The 16085-nt window shown below is 40.7% G+C and overlaps 2 protein-coding genes across 5 annotated transcripts; one reads left to right on the top strand and one right to left on the bottom strand.

Moving 5' to 3' along the window:
* The first annotated feature begins 4322 nt into the window (after positions 1–4322).
* On the top strand, positions 4323–4820 carry LOC147384190 (uncharacterized). The gene has a single exon (XM_086424878.1). The coding sequence runs from the start codon at positions 4323–4325 to the stop codon at positions 4818–4820; it is 498 nt and encodes a 165-aa protein (XP_086281004.1).
* Positions 4821–6130: 1310 nt separating this feature from the next.
* Positions 6131–15635, bottom strand: LOC147384189 (uncharacterized). Of its 4 annotated transcripts, none has more exons than XM_086425327.1 (6): positions 12966–15635; positions 12666–12786; positions 11977–12150; positions 11810–11894; positions 7498–9765; positions 6131–7406 (listed from the first exon to the last, which is right to left on the bottom strand). In XM_086425327.1, the coding sequence occupies exons 5-6, from the start codon at positions 9761–9763 to the stop codon at positions 6439–6441; spliced, it is 3234 nt and encodes a 1077-aa protein (XP_086281453.1). In that variant the 5' UTR covers positions 9764–9765; positions 11810–11894; positions 11977–12150; positions 12666–12786; positions 12966–15635; the 3' UTR covers positions 6131–6438. The 4 variants fall into 4 exon arrangements, with proteins under 4 accessions (XP_086281453.1, XP_086281455.1, XP_086281454.1 ...); XM_086425329.1 differs by having other exon boundaries at positions 11977–12143; XM_086425328.1 differs by having other exon boundaries at positions 12670–12786.
* Positions 15636–16085: the final 450 nt, after the last annotated feature.

The raw sequence follows: 16085 nt of genomic DNA, 5'->3' as shown, positions 1-16085 counted from the left end.
TTGTCGTTATCACAGGGTGATCAGTCATCCGATTGAAAAATGCTTCGTTTTCAAGGAGAAGATTATGGATTTGGCACGTCAAGGGAAAATTGAACTTGACTGTGTCGAAAATGTTGCTACTTCCAACATGACCTCTGTCACTTTTGGATCTTTTGATCCAATACTCTTGACAAGTCAGTATGCTACGCAGATTCCATCTCCTCAGATCACCAAAATTTTACCCAAACCATCACAACTCATGTCCGTACATTTTGATGTTGAAAAGGCCTATCCCACGCTGGGGGCAAGGCCACATCAAAGAAAAATCATCACCTTTCCCACTTCACTTCAAGAAGGACCACAATCTCATTCGGCTTCAAAATCAAAGTCAGAGATCTCAGAGTCTGCTTCAGTTGATGATGAAGGTTGGACAGTTGTCACTCGTCGAAAAAGACGTCCTACATATGTGCCAACTCCTTCCATTTCGAAACCAAAGAGAAAGAGAAGAAAGTCAAAACCAAGTACAGGGTTAAAGAAACGAAAGAGGACAATAAAGAGGAAGACTTTCCGAGTTCCGCCTGCAGACCCTGAAGACATCTTTCAACAACCTCCCCGTGTACCGATTACTCTTTTAGAGTTCTTACCAAAGAAGCTCTTAAAGGAAGTCTGCACGGTTTCATGTCATCAAGTGGAAGCAGAAATGCTAGAAGATGATGTCAGTGATAGGTCTGAAGAACATCCTACTACTTCCAGTAATGGAGATCAACGACTTGAGAAAGACAATAACACCGCGAAAATAGAAGATTCACAAGTCGACGTAGATTTGTCCAATGAATTCCAAAAAGTTCAGCTTACTTCAAAGCAAAGCTCAACTGATTCAAAACAGGAAGTTCAACCTGACATAGATCCACGACAAGACAGTATGTGTATGGCCACAATCACCTTTACTGACGAGGATCTCCAATTGGGTCTCGACCTCACAATAGGCCGCTTTATGTTACAGGTTATGTGAGGGAAACTAAAATTCAAAGAATCCTCCTGGATTGTGGTTCTGCGGTCAACATCATGCCAATTCGTACTATGAAACAAGTTGGCATCTCATCGGATCAACTTGCTCGCAGTAAGTTGATGATTCAAGGCTTCAACTCGGAGGTCAAAGAGCGATCGGCATGATAAGAGTCAAGCTTTCTATCGCAGATTTGGAGTCAACAGCGCTCTTCCACGTGATTGATTGTAAAACTTCATATCACTTGCTTCTCGGCCGACCGTGGTTGCATGAAACTGGGGTAGTACCATCCACGTTACATCAATGCTTCAAGTATTACCAAGATGGTGTGCAGAAACGTGTAATAGCCGAAGATCAACCGTTTGACAAGGCAGAAACGTATTTTGCAGATGCAAAATTTTATTTTGGAGGGGATGTCATTCAAGAAGCACTTCCAGTTTCGGTACCTCCTTCTAGTAAGCAAAAACTCGACAAAGGAAAGCATACTATGAAGGATGCCGAGGAAATTTCTCCTCGTCCTCCACTTCAGAAAGAACGAAGTAAGAAGCAAGAACCAGAAACTCGACAGATGAAAGTGTGTCAATCAATGGTGGATGCGTCATCCACAGTTGTATTGCCAACCCCAATGCTTCGTTACGTGCCACAATCGAGACGAAAGCCGGGACAATCACCTTTCGAAGAGATTTCTTCAAAGACTAAACTTCCTGTCTCTAAAATCGAATTGGAGACGTTGAAAGAAGAGTTGACATTCCCGGTTACACCTCTCCAAAAATCTTACATAGTAAGGACACCCGTGGAAAACGTTGTCCCAACTACATCAATTGTGAAGAACCATAAAGACAACCTCGCAAAAGTAGAGTCCAAAAGTTGGTTCGGTCCTAAAACTTCAAAGTTATTCGAAATTGCTGGTTACGGAAAAGGTGAACCCGTACGATTGGGTGAACTACTACCAACTGATCAAATTCATGGTTTAACTTCAACACAAGTCAAACTCGTTCGAGCTGGAGAAAAAGGTTTCATTCACACGAGCGGGGCTAGGGTATACGTCAGAAGCTCCAATCAAAATTTCTAAGATGAAGACGGCTGCTTCGCAACATACTACAGTAGAAATCATTGATGAGTCTGAAGAAACACCAGTTCCACGAACATCGGTCTTTGATCGAATTGGTGGCCACATCTCGACCACGTCGGTATTTGACCGATTAGGTGCTTTAGATGATCATCATGATGTACAGATTCATAAATCTCGTGCGTCTGCTATATCTAGACTTGGTCAGAATGTTGGGGTAAAAATACGAAAAGAATCGCGACGTCGACCTAAGCCAATGAATAAACATGTGGAGCATAAAGATAGTAGTGGCTTGCATAGCACTATTCCATCTCGCATGAAACGACAAACGACTTTAGAAGTCTCGATATCAGATGCATTGGTTGTGAAACGACGCACCATCATCCTCACAAACCAAACGAGCAACAGCAGAACTTCAACTGTTGAAACAGACAATTCTGAAGATGTCGTTTCGGTAAATCATATTACCATCGAGGAATTCCCTGAAGAAGATTCTACGTCGTCAGATGAAGAACTCGAAAATGCTCCACCGATCTTTGAAGAAGGCGGACAAGCCACTGTAGATGACTTAAAAGAAATAAATCTAGGGACAATTGAAGAGCCGCGACCTACGTTCGTTAGCACTCTTCTAAACCAGCATGAAGAAGTCGAGTACCTCAAGTTGCTACAAGAGTACCGAGATGTATTTGCTTGGACTTACAAAGAAATGCCAGGACTTGACCCGAAGATCGCTGTTCATCAGCTCGCAGTTAAACACGGAGTTCGCCCAATAAAACAGGCACAACGTCGTTTTCGACCAGAGTTGATACCACAGATTGAGGCAGAGGTCAACAAGTTGATAGAAGCTAGCTTCATCCGAGAAGTAAAGTATCCAACCTGGATTTCTAACATAGTTCCGGTAAGAAAGAAGAATGGACAAATTCGAGTATGTGTCGATTTTCGCGACTTGAATAATGCATGTCCAAAAGACGATTTTTCGCTCCCAATCATAGAACTTATGGTTGATGCAACCACAGGACATGAAGCTTTGTCTTTCATGGATGGATCTTCTAGTTACAATCAAATTCGAATGTCGCCAAAAGACGAGGAGCTTACAGCCTTTCGTACCCCAAAAGGTATATATTGTTACAAAGTTATGCCTTTTGGACTTAAGAATGCTGGTGCCACTTACCAACGAGCTATGCAGAAAATCTTTGATGACATGCTACATGACAAAGTCGAATGTTACGTTGACGACCTAGTAGTAAAGTCCAAGAAAAGAGAAGATCACTTACAACATCTACGTGATACCTTCGACAGATTACGACGGTACCAGCTTAAGATGAATCCATTAAAATGTGCTTTTGGAGTCACCTCGGGTAAATTTTTGGGATTCGTGGTTCGGCATCGTGGTATTGAAATCGACCGAAATAAAATTGAAGCCATTCAAAAAATGCCGGCACCAAAGAACATTCATGAACTCAAAAGTTTACAAGGTCGACTTGCTACATTCGTAGATTCATCTCAAACTTAGCTGGGCGTTGTCATCCCTTCAGTCGATTGATGAAGAAAGATACATCATTTGAATGGGATGAAGCTTGTGAGAATGCTCTGAAAAGCATCAAGGAGTATCTTCTCAAGCCTCCTGTTCTTTCTGCACCAATTCCTGAAAAGCCACTGATTCTCTATATTAGTGCACAAGAAATGTCACTAGGAGCATTGTTGGCTCAAGAAAATGATGAAGGAAAAGAAGGTGCACTCTACTACTTGAGTCGAACTCTTGTTGGAGCAGAAGTAAACTATTCACCCATCGAGAAGACATGTTTAGCGCTCATCTTTGCCACAAAGAAACTCCGGCACTACATGTTGTCGCACACAATCCGACTCACTGCGCGAGCTGATCCACTCAAGTACATCATGACAAGGCCAGTCTTGTCGGGAAGACTAGCTAAATGGGCCCTTCTCTTATCAGAATTTGAAATTATTTACATCCCTCAAAAGGCTGTAAAAGGGCAGGCGTTAGCCGATTTTCTTGCTGATCATCCTATTCCGGCTGAATGGGAATTGTCTCACGACTTGCCCGACGAAGAAGTATTCTCTATTGATGTGCTTCCAGCTTGGAGAATGTTCTTTGATGGCGCAGCTAGAAGAGATGGAGCGGGGGCAGGTGTAATTTTTATCACCCCACAAAATGAAGTATTGCCATTCTCGTTTGTCTTGACGAAGCTATGTTCAAACAATGTTGCAGAATACCAATCTCTGATCATTGGTTTAGAACTCGGGCTAGAGATGAAGTTACACCAACTCTATGTGTATGGGGACTCACAACTTGTCATTAACCAACTCTCGACAGAGTATGACGTTCGAAAGCATGAGTTAGTGCCTTATCACCTATGCTACACAACTGGTAAGACAATTGAAGATCATCATCAGGCACATACCAAGAGCGAAAACAAGCAGGCTGACGCTTTAGCTAGTCTTGCTGCAAGTTTGGCTATGCCAGAAGGAGAGACAATGAGTATCCCTATCTGCCATAGGTGGGTATTACCTCCTTTGATAGATGAAAATTATGAGTCTCATGAAGCAAACATCATCGAAATAGCTGAAGTCAAAGATTGGAGACAGCCACTTATCGACTATCTAGAGCATGGGAAGCTGCCAGACGACTTAAAGCATAAAATCGAAATACGTCGTAGGGCACCTCAATTTTTATATTTCAACGATAAGTTATATCGTCGCTCTTTCGATGATATCTTAATGAGATGTCTCGGAGATGATGAAATCTGAGATGCTTTAGAAGAAGCACACTCTGGAGTGTGCGGTTCACATCAGTCAGGGCCGAAACTCCATCACAGTCTGAAGAGGATGGGATTTTACTGGCCAACTATGGTGAAAGATTCTTTAAACCATGCGAAGAGGTGTAAAGCTTGTCAATTTCATGGAGATTACATTCGTCAACCACCGGAGCCATTGCATCCTACAATCGCATCTTGGCCCTTTGACGGGTGGGGACTTGATGTCGTTGGACCACTCCCAAAATCTTCAAGGCAACATCTCTATATCCTCGCCGCAACAGATTACTTTTCTAAGTGGGCAGAAGCAGTTCCCCTTCGAGAGGTCAAGAAAGAAACGGTAGTTGACTTCATCAAAAGTAATATCGTCTTCCGTTACGGCATTCCACGATATATCATGACAGATAATGGGAAATCTTTTAGCAATACGCTGATGGATCAATTCTGCATGAAGTTCAACATTAAGCAGAGATGTTCTACAATGTACAACGCTGCAGCAAATGGACTCGCCGAAGCCTTCAACAAAACTCTCTGCAAGCTTCTTGAGAAGGTTGTCTCAAAATCGAAAAAAGATTGGCATGAACGAATTGGAGAAGCATTATGGGCATACAGAACCTCATACCGCACCTCCACACAGGCCACACCTTACTCATTGGTTTATGGAGTTGAAGCTATTCTCCCATTGGAACGACAGATACCTTCCTTAAGGATTGCAATCCAAGAAGGTTTGACCTGCGATGAGAATGCTAAGTTACGTCTGGCTGAACTTGAAGCATTGGACGAAAAAAGATTGGAGGCACAACAACGGCTAGAATGTTACCAAGCCCGGCTGTCACGTGCATTCAATAAGAAAGTTCGACCACGTTCTTTTCAAGTTGGCGACTTAGTTCTCGCTGTACAACGACCAATCATCCTCTCACACCGTTCTGGAAAGAAGTTTGATCCAAAATGGGATGGGCCTCATGTAGTGAAAGAAGTATACACTAATGGTGCATATCTTCTTGTAACACCAGAAGGATTACGTCTTGGTCCGATCAACGGGAAATTTCTCAAACGATACTATGCTTGAAAGAATCATGCTCCCCAGCACGAGCCTAAACTGTTTGACAACGCTCCCCAGCACGAGCCTAAACTGTTTGACAATGCTCCCCAGCACGAGCCTAAACTGTTTGACAATGCTCCCCAGCACGAGCCTAAACTGTTTGACAATGCTCCCCAGCACGAGCCTAAACTGTTTGACAATGCTCCTCGGCACGAGCGTAAACTGTTTAGCAATGCTCATTATCGTACGAGTTTAAACTACATGATACTCCTGACCCGCATGAGTTAAAACTGTGAAAAAAAAAAAAAAAAAGAATTGAGCTCGCTAGATTGAAAACCCGAGAGGGCGATCTAGGCAAAACTTAGAGCATCCATCTGAACTACGTTATGGTTTGATCCCGTTTTTGGGTACGTAGGCAGCCTGTAAAGTTACTTCAGGTTCAACCACATCAAAAAAAAAAAAAGATATACTCGTATAAGGAAAAGGGGGAATTTTATTAATTTCAAATGAAGTGAACAATGATATAATTTCCTAAGTCCTATACAGTAAAAAATAAATAAATAAATAAAACTTAATATAAAGAAGTAAGGTTCCAAAACTTCTTCTTCAAAGACTCTCTCTCGGCTTCGCAAGCAGCTATTTCATCATCATCAATGATTGGAGCATTAGATAAGCGAGTACACTCCGCTTCAACAGTAAGTAGAGCCTCCTCCTCTTCCTGAACTTGAGTATTAAGAGATTCTTTAGAAGCAGCGACTTGTGGTAGCATTTCTCTGATTTGAGTCAACTCGATTTCTATCTCAACTTCTCGTTTAGTCAGTTCAACTTCTTTATCTTTAACTTCAGTCAGTTGCGTACGTAAACTATCCACTGATTGACGTTTTAGTTGAGCTTCCTGATCTAAGACAGATAGCTGAAGATCCCTATCATCTGCTGACAAAGATGATAAAACCTTCTCTCGTCTTGAAAGATACGCTTCTACTCCAGTTATAAGTGATTCGAAGAAGTTAGCAAAAGGCATAGGATCAGTTCTGAAAGCATCCTTAAGAGAAGAAATGATGGCAGGCATATGAAGTGATTGCCATTCTCTTAGGTTGGAAAAGCCAATATTGAGCATCAACTCAACCCTAGATCGAAGAAATTCATCACGAGCTCTATGTAATGCTTGTTGAACGCATAAGTCGATGTCACTATCATGTAAAGAAGCTTGTCGAGTTTGGGTAGAAATAGTAAGCATTCCACGTGACTTCGGAACAATCACAGATGAATCAACCAACTTATTAGAAATAGGTAAAGCCAATGCGGTAGGAGCCGTATGTGTAGTTGAAGTTGATGAAATGCCATGAGAATTTTGACGAGGACATGAAGAAACCTCATCCCCATCACTCTTTGAGGGGTCTTCAGTAGCAATCAATTCCGAAAGCCCTCTACTAAGATGACTGACATTCAAAACATCTCCCATACCCGAGAAGGCAGGGAAGATTGGAAAATCTTCTGAGGCGAACAAATCGGCAATGGAATGTATATTGGTTGATGATTCTGCGAGATCAATTAAATCACAAAAGATTATACATTTAAAAAAAAAAAAAACATGAAATTTCTAAGAAAGGAAAAAAGTGTGTAAAATTACCTTTCCTAGGAGACACATCATTCTCAGCTTCAGCTTCTTGCCTATCAGGAGTCACACTCGTATCTTTAGGCTTAGTTTGAACAACAGGCTTCAAAGAACTAACGGGACTTGATTTATGAACAACTTGTTCTACATCTACCCCAAGAATGTTAGCTTGTTCTGTTCGAGTAGTCGTTGGAGTCGGCAGTATTTTTTTGAAACGCAATTTCAATCTACGTTCTGCAATGACATTTTGCGTATCATCAATGCTAGTGTGTTCTATTCTTCTTTTTCGAGAAGGTTTTTGTGTGACAAGCAAAGCACGACGTGCCTCACGATCTTCAAACCCCTTTCTTTCATCAAAATTAAAGTTCGAAACGGAGACGCTATCTTCAAGAAGACGAAAATCAAGGGCATCCAAATGAGGTAGTACATCTTGAACCCACCAATCCCTATAACTCTTATCAAATTGCCGGTTCATGTCTTGCACTTTTGGAGGAATAAAAAAATTGACTCGACTTTTGGTCTGAGTCAAAGACAACCATAAACTGTATAACTCTATCCCATCCACGGATCTTGTGAAAGGAATCGGAGTTCCAGGGATACGTTGACGAAAGCCTTGTTGACGAGCAAACCTGTGAGGGCTATACATTTCCACCTCGTAAACATCACCATATCGAAACATAACAAATCCAGGACGACAGCTTATCATGAAAGCTTGAATTTCAGAAGGATCATCACCATCATCAGTCCGCATCCTTCTATGACCTTTTGGCGGCCAAATCTCTTCCGGATACCATTTAAAATCACTAGAATCCATGGTTCTTATCAGATTCCTTGCATCTTTAGCATTATCTTCCCAATAAAAGTATGAGTTGGAAACACCAGCTGTGCGAACCAGATACGGAGGTCCAAAGTCAGCATCAATGCTACCAAATACTCCCCGAGGAAAATGAAGTCCAACCCACCCAAACAAGTAATGAAGGGGACAATAACTCGTGGAGGCACCTACAACTTTCTGTGTTTTCATACCCCAATAGGTCTGAGTTAGACCTTTGTATAAACAACACAGAAGTGGAGGTACCAAGCTGAACGTAGTACCTCGGGCCATCAATGCTGCTACCTTGAAAGTGCCTGGACGAATAAGATCACCATTCTCACAGGGGAGAACGAAACGACACAACCACAAGGAGAGGTATGCAGCTGTCATAGCTTCATCTTCAACATTCTGATTTGCAGGAAAACCGAGCCTGATAAATGGATTTTCTCCCTCTTTACGACCTCCTTTAGCCAAAGTAACTCGAGAAGAAAAAGGTCTTCGTAATTTTGTTCTAGGATGCTGACAGCCACTACGATCAAAGTAAAATGATTTTGCTCTCTCCTTATACTCTACTGTCAGACGAGGATTAGAAATCCGTTCAGCTTTAGTGTACCAGAAATCAAGCCATTCACTGTGGCTAACACAGTCACTCCCCTTTTCAAAAATCAGTAAAGCGTACGCCTTAAATAGATACTGGCAAGAAAGAGGAAGACCTAGAACACCGTTGCAACCCATGAGTTCATCAAAACTAGGCACCACCTCTTCATAATACTCACCCGTGATAGAAAGCCCAGAAATCTTCTGCATTTCCCATAAAGAAATGCCAACTTCCCCACGACCCGTAACAAAAGTGTTAGTCTCGGGACACCAAAACTCACATAAAGCTCGATACATGCCATTAGGACGACTGTACTCCTTACTAGCTGCAAATATAGCTTCACTAAGGAAAGTTGTCGACTTTTGGCTTTGTAGTTTATGGCTCACATCCAAGCTCCAGTCCCAAAAACCACTAAGATATCGAATGTCACCTCGAGGTTCAATATCTGAACCCCATCGAGTGAAACGTTGCATGATTTTCTGTGCCAAAACAGCTTGTGGATAATTACGAGTTTGGTCATGATGTGGAGGATGACATAAAGATGGCTGACGCTCTGTATCAATCTCATCTCCAGGGAGTAAGTCAGCTGTTGGAGGATACTCATTTAAAACTGTCATATCAAGTGATGTGTCCCTTTCTGTATCTTGTGCTTGCAAAGGACCAGTCATCGGTGTGTGCACAACAAGCTTTAGCTCCACAGATGAAATGTTCCCTCTTCTTGAACGATCGGTTATCATAACATGGGGAAAACAAAGCCATTTTCCCTTTTGAGAAGGATCTGCAGGATCATCTACCCAGCCTTCACGCGGTAAGTTCCGTTTGGAATGGTTCTTATTCTTTAAACCTTTGGAAATAATGTCTCTAGCCATCTCTGAAAAAAAAAGGGGGGGGAAGACCGAATACATTTATTAAAAAAAAAAAAAAAGTGTTATGTCCCATTAAGTATTAAGGTCACATTGATTAGAGATACATAAGAGTATGAGTAAAAAAAAAATCATCATGCTCAATAATGCTCTGATTTTAAAGATTAGCCAACCGGCTGGACAAATGATTCGTCGCATGGTTTTCTAACCAGTTAACGTTTGTCAGCCAATTGACGTTATGATGCCGCTAGTCAGTCGACGTTGTGTACTCTTAACCATTACTGATAAACAACTGTTTTAAAGATTGGCCAACCGACTGGACAAATGATTCGTCGCATGGTTTTTCTAACCAGTTGACGTTTGTCAGCCAATTGACGTTGTGACGCTGCTAACCAGTTGACGTTTGTCAACTAATTGACGTCATCCACTCCTAAGCATTACTGATAAACAGTTGCTTTAGAGGTCAACCAACTAGCTGGACAAATAGTTCGTCGCATGGATCTTCTACGTGCATAAAGCTTGCGTACCACGATTCTTTTAACCAGTTGACGTTTGTCAGCCAGTTGACGTCATCCCCTCCTAAGCGTTACTGATAAACAGTTGCTTTAGAGGTCAACCAACTAGCTGGACAAATAGTTCGTCGCATGGATCTTCTACGTGCATAAAGCTTGCGTACCACGATTCTTTTAACCAGTTGACGTTTGTCAGCTAGTTGACGTCATCCCCTCCTAAGCGTTACTGATAAACAGTTGCTTTAGAGGTCAACCAACTAACTGGACAAATGGGTCGTCGCATGGATCTTCTACATTCATAAAGCTTGCGTACCGCGATTCTTTTAGCCAGTTGACGTTTGTCAGTCAGTTGACGTCATCCACTCCTAAGCATTACTGATGAACAGTTGCTTTAGAGGTTAGTCAACTAATTGGACAAATGGTTCGTCGCATGGATCTTCTATGTGCATAAAGCTTGCGTATCGTGATTCTTTTAACCAGTTGACGTTTGTCAGCCAGTTGACGTCATCCGCTCCTAAGCATTACTGATAAACAGTTGCTTTAGAGGTCAACCAACTAGCTGGACAAATAGTTCGTCGCATGGATCTTCTACGTGCATAAAGCTTGCGTACCGCGATTCTTTTAACCAGTTGACGTTTGTCAGCCAGTTGACGTCATCCCCTCCTAAGCGTTACTGATAAACAGTTGCTTTAGAGGTCAACCAACTAGCTGGACAAATGGGTCGTCGCATGGATCTTCTACACTCATAAAGCTTGCGTACCGTGTTTCTTTTAGCCAGTTGACGTTTGTCAGCCAGTTGACGTCATCCACTCCTAAGCGTTACTGATAAACAGTTGCTTTAGAGGTTAGTCAACTAACTGGACAAATGGTTCGTCGCATGGATCTTCTACGTGCATAAATCTTGTGTCCCATAATTCTGCAAGCCAGTTGACGTTTGTCAGCCAGTTGACGTCATCCCCTCCTAAGCATTACTGATAAACAGTTGCTTTAAAGGTCAGCCAACTAGCTGGACAAATGGGTCGTCGCATGGATCTTCTACATTCATAAAGCTTGCGTACCGTGTTTCTTTTAGCCAGTTGACGTTTGTCAGCCAGTTGACGTCATCCACTCCTAAGCGTTACTGATAAACAGTTGCTTTAGAGGTTAGTCAACTAGCTGGACAAATGGTTCGTCGCATGGATCTTCTACGTGCATAAATCTTGTGTCCCATAATTCTGCAAGCCAGTTGACGTTTGTCAGCCAGTTGACGTCATCCCCTCCTAAGCATTACTGATAAAAAAGTTGCTTTAGAGGTCAGCCAACTAGCTGGACAAATGGGTCGTCGCATGGTTCTTCTACGTGTACGCCGTTTATCAAGCAATACTTTTAACAATTCAACATTGGCCACCGCTAAGCAGACTAACAGATAAATGTTCTAAAGGTTGACTGATAAGGGTTATAAGTTCTCAATTTGTACTTCTGGTTACAATTCATAAGAAAGGAAATGCGAGGATGACAAAGTTTAAAGAAAATATATGGGAAGAAAGATTAAGATCCATACCTTCCTGTGGTTTCGAAGCTGTAGTCGAGCTGCAATCGACCCAAAAAATCAGATCTTTATATCAATATTATTGGTAATCCTGGATCTGTAAGAGAAAGAGAAGTTCCAATGAAATTCATTCACAAGTTTTGAAAAAAAAATGGGAAATTTCAGAATAAAGAGATTACCTTGTACACAACTTAGAAGATCAACGGGGAATTATGCTGCTTTGATATTAATAACGATATCGACCACCTCTTTAAGGAGTGCTAGTGCAAGAGATCGCATCCGAAGTATGTTGGTGAAAGGGTCTATGGGCAGCCTCTACTACGTGATTCTCTAAGAATGGATGGATCTGTGTGCTTAAAAAAAAAAAAAGTAAACAGAAATAAGAGAAGACAAACCTTCTACAGCGACTGGTGTTCTATTTATAAGAAAATAGAACCCTACTCAATGAGATGTAAAATATCGAATTAAATCTTTCTAAAAAAAAAACTCTCGTTGGTCTGTTAATAAAATCTCTAACAAAACCAATCGATCCAAAGGGTTTGTAAATCTGTGTTCCTCAACATCCATCAATAGAGGAGGGATAGTGAAAAAAAAAATTTCAACATCAATAGCCTTTAATCCTAACGTAGAGGCCGCAACCCCTGTTTTGATATTTATTCTAAAAAAATGGAGAACCCAGTCTCAATCCTTTCTTCTTCATAAACGGAACACCATCTTCAATTTATGATCTATGGATATTTTACCCATTTCGGATCAGATTCAAACGAACCCAAATGATTCGTTTGTGGGTAGAGGCCGCAGCCCCTGTTTTGGGCAAAAAGAAAATAAAGAAAATTAAAGAAGAAGAAGGAGAAGAAGAGGAGGTTACCTACAAGCATGTAACGCTCAAGAAAAAATTTGTTGCTGCAAGTTCCTTCAAGAATCGATGATCCAAATCGCTGCAAAACTCTTCAGGACTCAACCACGCCGGTAGCAGACGAATGCTCTACCTATAAGCGAAGAATCCTTATTGAAATCAGTAAAACTTCACCAAACTCGTTGGATCTGTTTGAAGAAGAAGCAGTTCTTCTTCGGCACGGTGATGAGGGCAAAACCGTGGAGATGACGAGAGAGCTCATGGAAATACTTCAAGTTTTTGACGAAAAGTAAGAGAGAGAGAGAAGAATACCTGTAAGTGGCTGCAACTAGAACGTGAGTAGATGCGCCGTGGTGAAGATTGTTCAAAAAAAAAAATAGCATAAAAAGAAGAAGAGGTCAAAACAGAGTTGTGTTTCGAATTGCATCTTCCATCAACGATGATCTCTATTAATAAGAAAATTGGGAGTCCAAATCCCCGTTGGGTTCGTCGTCAAGTTCGTATAGAATTAAAACACTGCCTTGAGGAGGATTCGATTATAGAAGCAAGAACGTGAGCTTCAAGAATCCTTCCTCAACACGGTTGTGGGTGCAAAGACGTAAAAAATAAGAGGGCAAAGCAAGATATTGTAGAGTCGTTGAGATCCGAGAATGGTTTGATCGATTTGGAATCTACAAAATTCCATGGCTGAAATCCCCCTTCCATCGCTGAAATCTGGGAACGAAGAGAAGGAGTGGAAGATTTGGATTCTAATTTGGATACATCTTATATCGGCACCCCAACTTTTTACTCCTTAAAACTCCCATTTTATATCGGCACCCCAACTGTTAATTGTTGAGCCTCAAATGCTTTACACAAAACCGTGAGAAGATGGGTAAAACAGAAAGCAAAAAAAAAGGAAGATAGTAAGCTAAGCTTACTAAATTAGTAAGATTGAAATCTTACTAAGGAACCTTGGTTCACTTTCAATAAATTCGGGGCCCATTGTAAGCCCATTCAAAGTAGCTCAAATGGATATAAGACGACTAGTGTCATAAACCAATTCGAATGGACACTGAAGCAAAGATACCGTGGAGATGGTCAAACAAAAGGAGGCGAGAATTACCGTAATTCTGTGTCACCCCAGCACTACTCAAAAAGTAAGATGCTGAAATCTGTTTCATTCGGATTCTTCATGGGTAAAGACTAGCCTTACCAACTCAAGATTCCTTATCTTACTAGGATTGTTGAGCTCGCCTAGCGACATCCAAGTACATGATCTGATCTAATAAGGCTGTAGAAGGCAAAATTCTTCGAATTTTTACAAAAAAAATCGGGCTGATATTCAACCAATTTGAAGCCCATTGTGAGTCGATTTAACTTGACTCAGTTAAAATTGAAGCTAATTGGTCATAACTCATGGATAAACATTTTATGATTCAACTCGGATTTTTGGATAAACTCAAGGCGACATCTTTGTCATGGGTAAACATGAGTTGAATATGACTGTACAGACGTTTTTGACAAGTCTTTGGTTTGCTGAAGCTAAAAAAAGTGGGGGAAGAATGGGGTTTTGATTCCATACATCTCACATACACAAACCATATATGTAACATTGTAATAGTGTTAATGTGGATGGGTTCAAGAAAATGATGAGATGAGGGATTGACCCCATACATCTCAATACACCAAGACTTTATGGGCAAGGGTGTTATTGATGGAAGGAAATGAGAAAATGGGGGCTTATCCCATACATCCCGAAGGTACTAAGTTGCAAATCAAGAACACAATTTCTGAGTTTGAATATTTGGAGTGTTTATCTCATGCACCTCAGAGACACTACTTTATGAAATTGGATATCGTGAGGTTCATAAATCATTACTTTCATTCCAAACTCATGGGCCGAAAGAATTCCAATTTCCAAGGCCCATACTTAAATCTACAGCAAATCTTTGAAAGATGCATGCTCACAATGTTCTTCAAATTTTGATGCTCATAATTTTCAAGTTCAAGTCCTATACAAAGTAAATATGATTAATAGCTACGGAAGTGGACCCAAGTTCTCAATGAAAAAAATAGAGGCATCAAATATATATATATATATTTGTCAATAATGGCACCCTCATCAAAAGAATCAAGGGTACATTATCGTCCGATATACTTCCGACAAAACACCCTTGAGGGGGCATTTGTAGGCATCAAAATTTAAACGGGCCCCTACAGCCTTCTAAATTAACCAAAAAGCCCATCAAACCAACATTGGGCTCATAAATCTAAATTGGGTATCCATTAATTGGGAACATGCCTCCTACAAGCTTGGGTTTTGGACTTTCACAGATGAAACCCATGATCTAAGCAAATTTAAGTGATCCATATTAAATATTGGGCCTTACACCTAAATAAATGAGTTTAAGCCCAATAATGATCCATAGAATCCCTAAACTGGATTTGGACAAATTTAGCCTTTTAAACAAATCAATTAAACCTCTTTAAGTTGGGGTATAATTGGAAAGCTAAATTAATTTAAGTCTATAAATACAAGAGCCTCTCTCATTGAGAGGGGACGGGATCACTTTCTCTCAGAAGACAGAAGCTCTCCCTCTAGAGAAGAAGAAGCTCTCAAGCCCTCCTCCAGAGACAAAGCAAGGTTCTTCAGAGATCCGGACTCCGACTAAAGAGAAGATCAAGCATAAAGCCCTTCTCCGGAAGCCAAGAAAACCTTCTCAACCGATAAAGCGCGAAGCCCGGAGAGAAGAAAATCTACAGAAGCCTCTACAGAAGATCAAGCACAAAGCAAAGCCACCGTTCAAGCAACCTTCTCAGCCGATAAAGCGCGAAGCACGGAGAGAAGAAAAGCTACATACATCATCACTATTATTTGTACTTGACTGTTAATCAGAGGAAACACTGAGATCTGTATCCACTTTTCATCAAAAAATCAATAAAATCATTTGCGATTATTTTTCACGGATCTCGAGGTAGATCCGTTGAAATTTATTGTCGACAGTATGTCTTCCCAAAAATAGAAAATTGTGCCGTTTCCATATTAGAAAGTTTCGAACATGAATTTTCCGCAATAGGAAACATGAATCCGAAATTCGCGAAATAGAAAATAGAAAATATGACCATAGTGAATCTCAAAATTGGCAAAGATGAAAATCATACAAAATCATCAAATCATGAACACTTTAGACATATTAACAAATTCTTGAATTGGAGATTCACATATATATCAAATTTCTAAGTCAGAACATCGCGAATATAAAGCAAATCGATGAATAAAAATCCACACATGTAAAATTTTAAAATAAAAAATTAGAAATACTCGACGAATCGGTGAATCACCAATTCATAGGTATATACAAAAATTTTGCATCCAAAAATACTAACACGTGGCGAATCAATAAATCATCAATTCATGTATATATACGAAATTCTCGAATAATAGAAAAA

This window comes from Akebia trifoliata, chromosome 15 (genome assembly GCF_017979445.1).
Source record: "Akebia trifoliata isolate Shusen 1 chromosome 15, ASM1797944v1, whole genome shotgun sequence".
NCBI lineage: Eukaryota > Viridiplantae > Streptophyta > Magnoliopsida > Ranunculales > Lardizabalaceae > Akebia > Akebia trifoliata.
The sequence above is the reverse complement of the archived record's forward strand: the minus strand, read 5'-3'. Positions and strand labels throughout refer to the sequence as shown.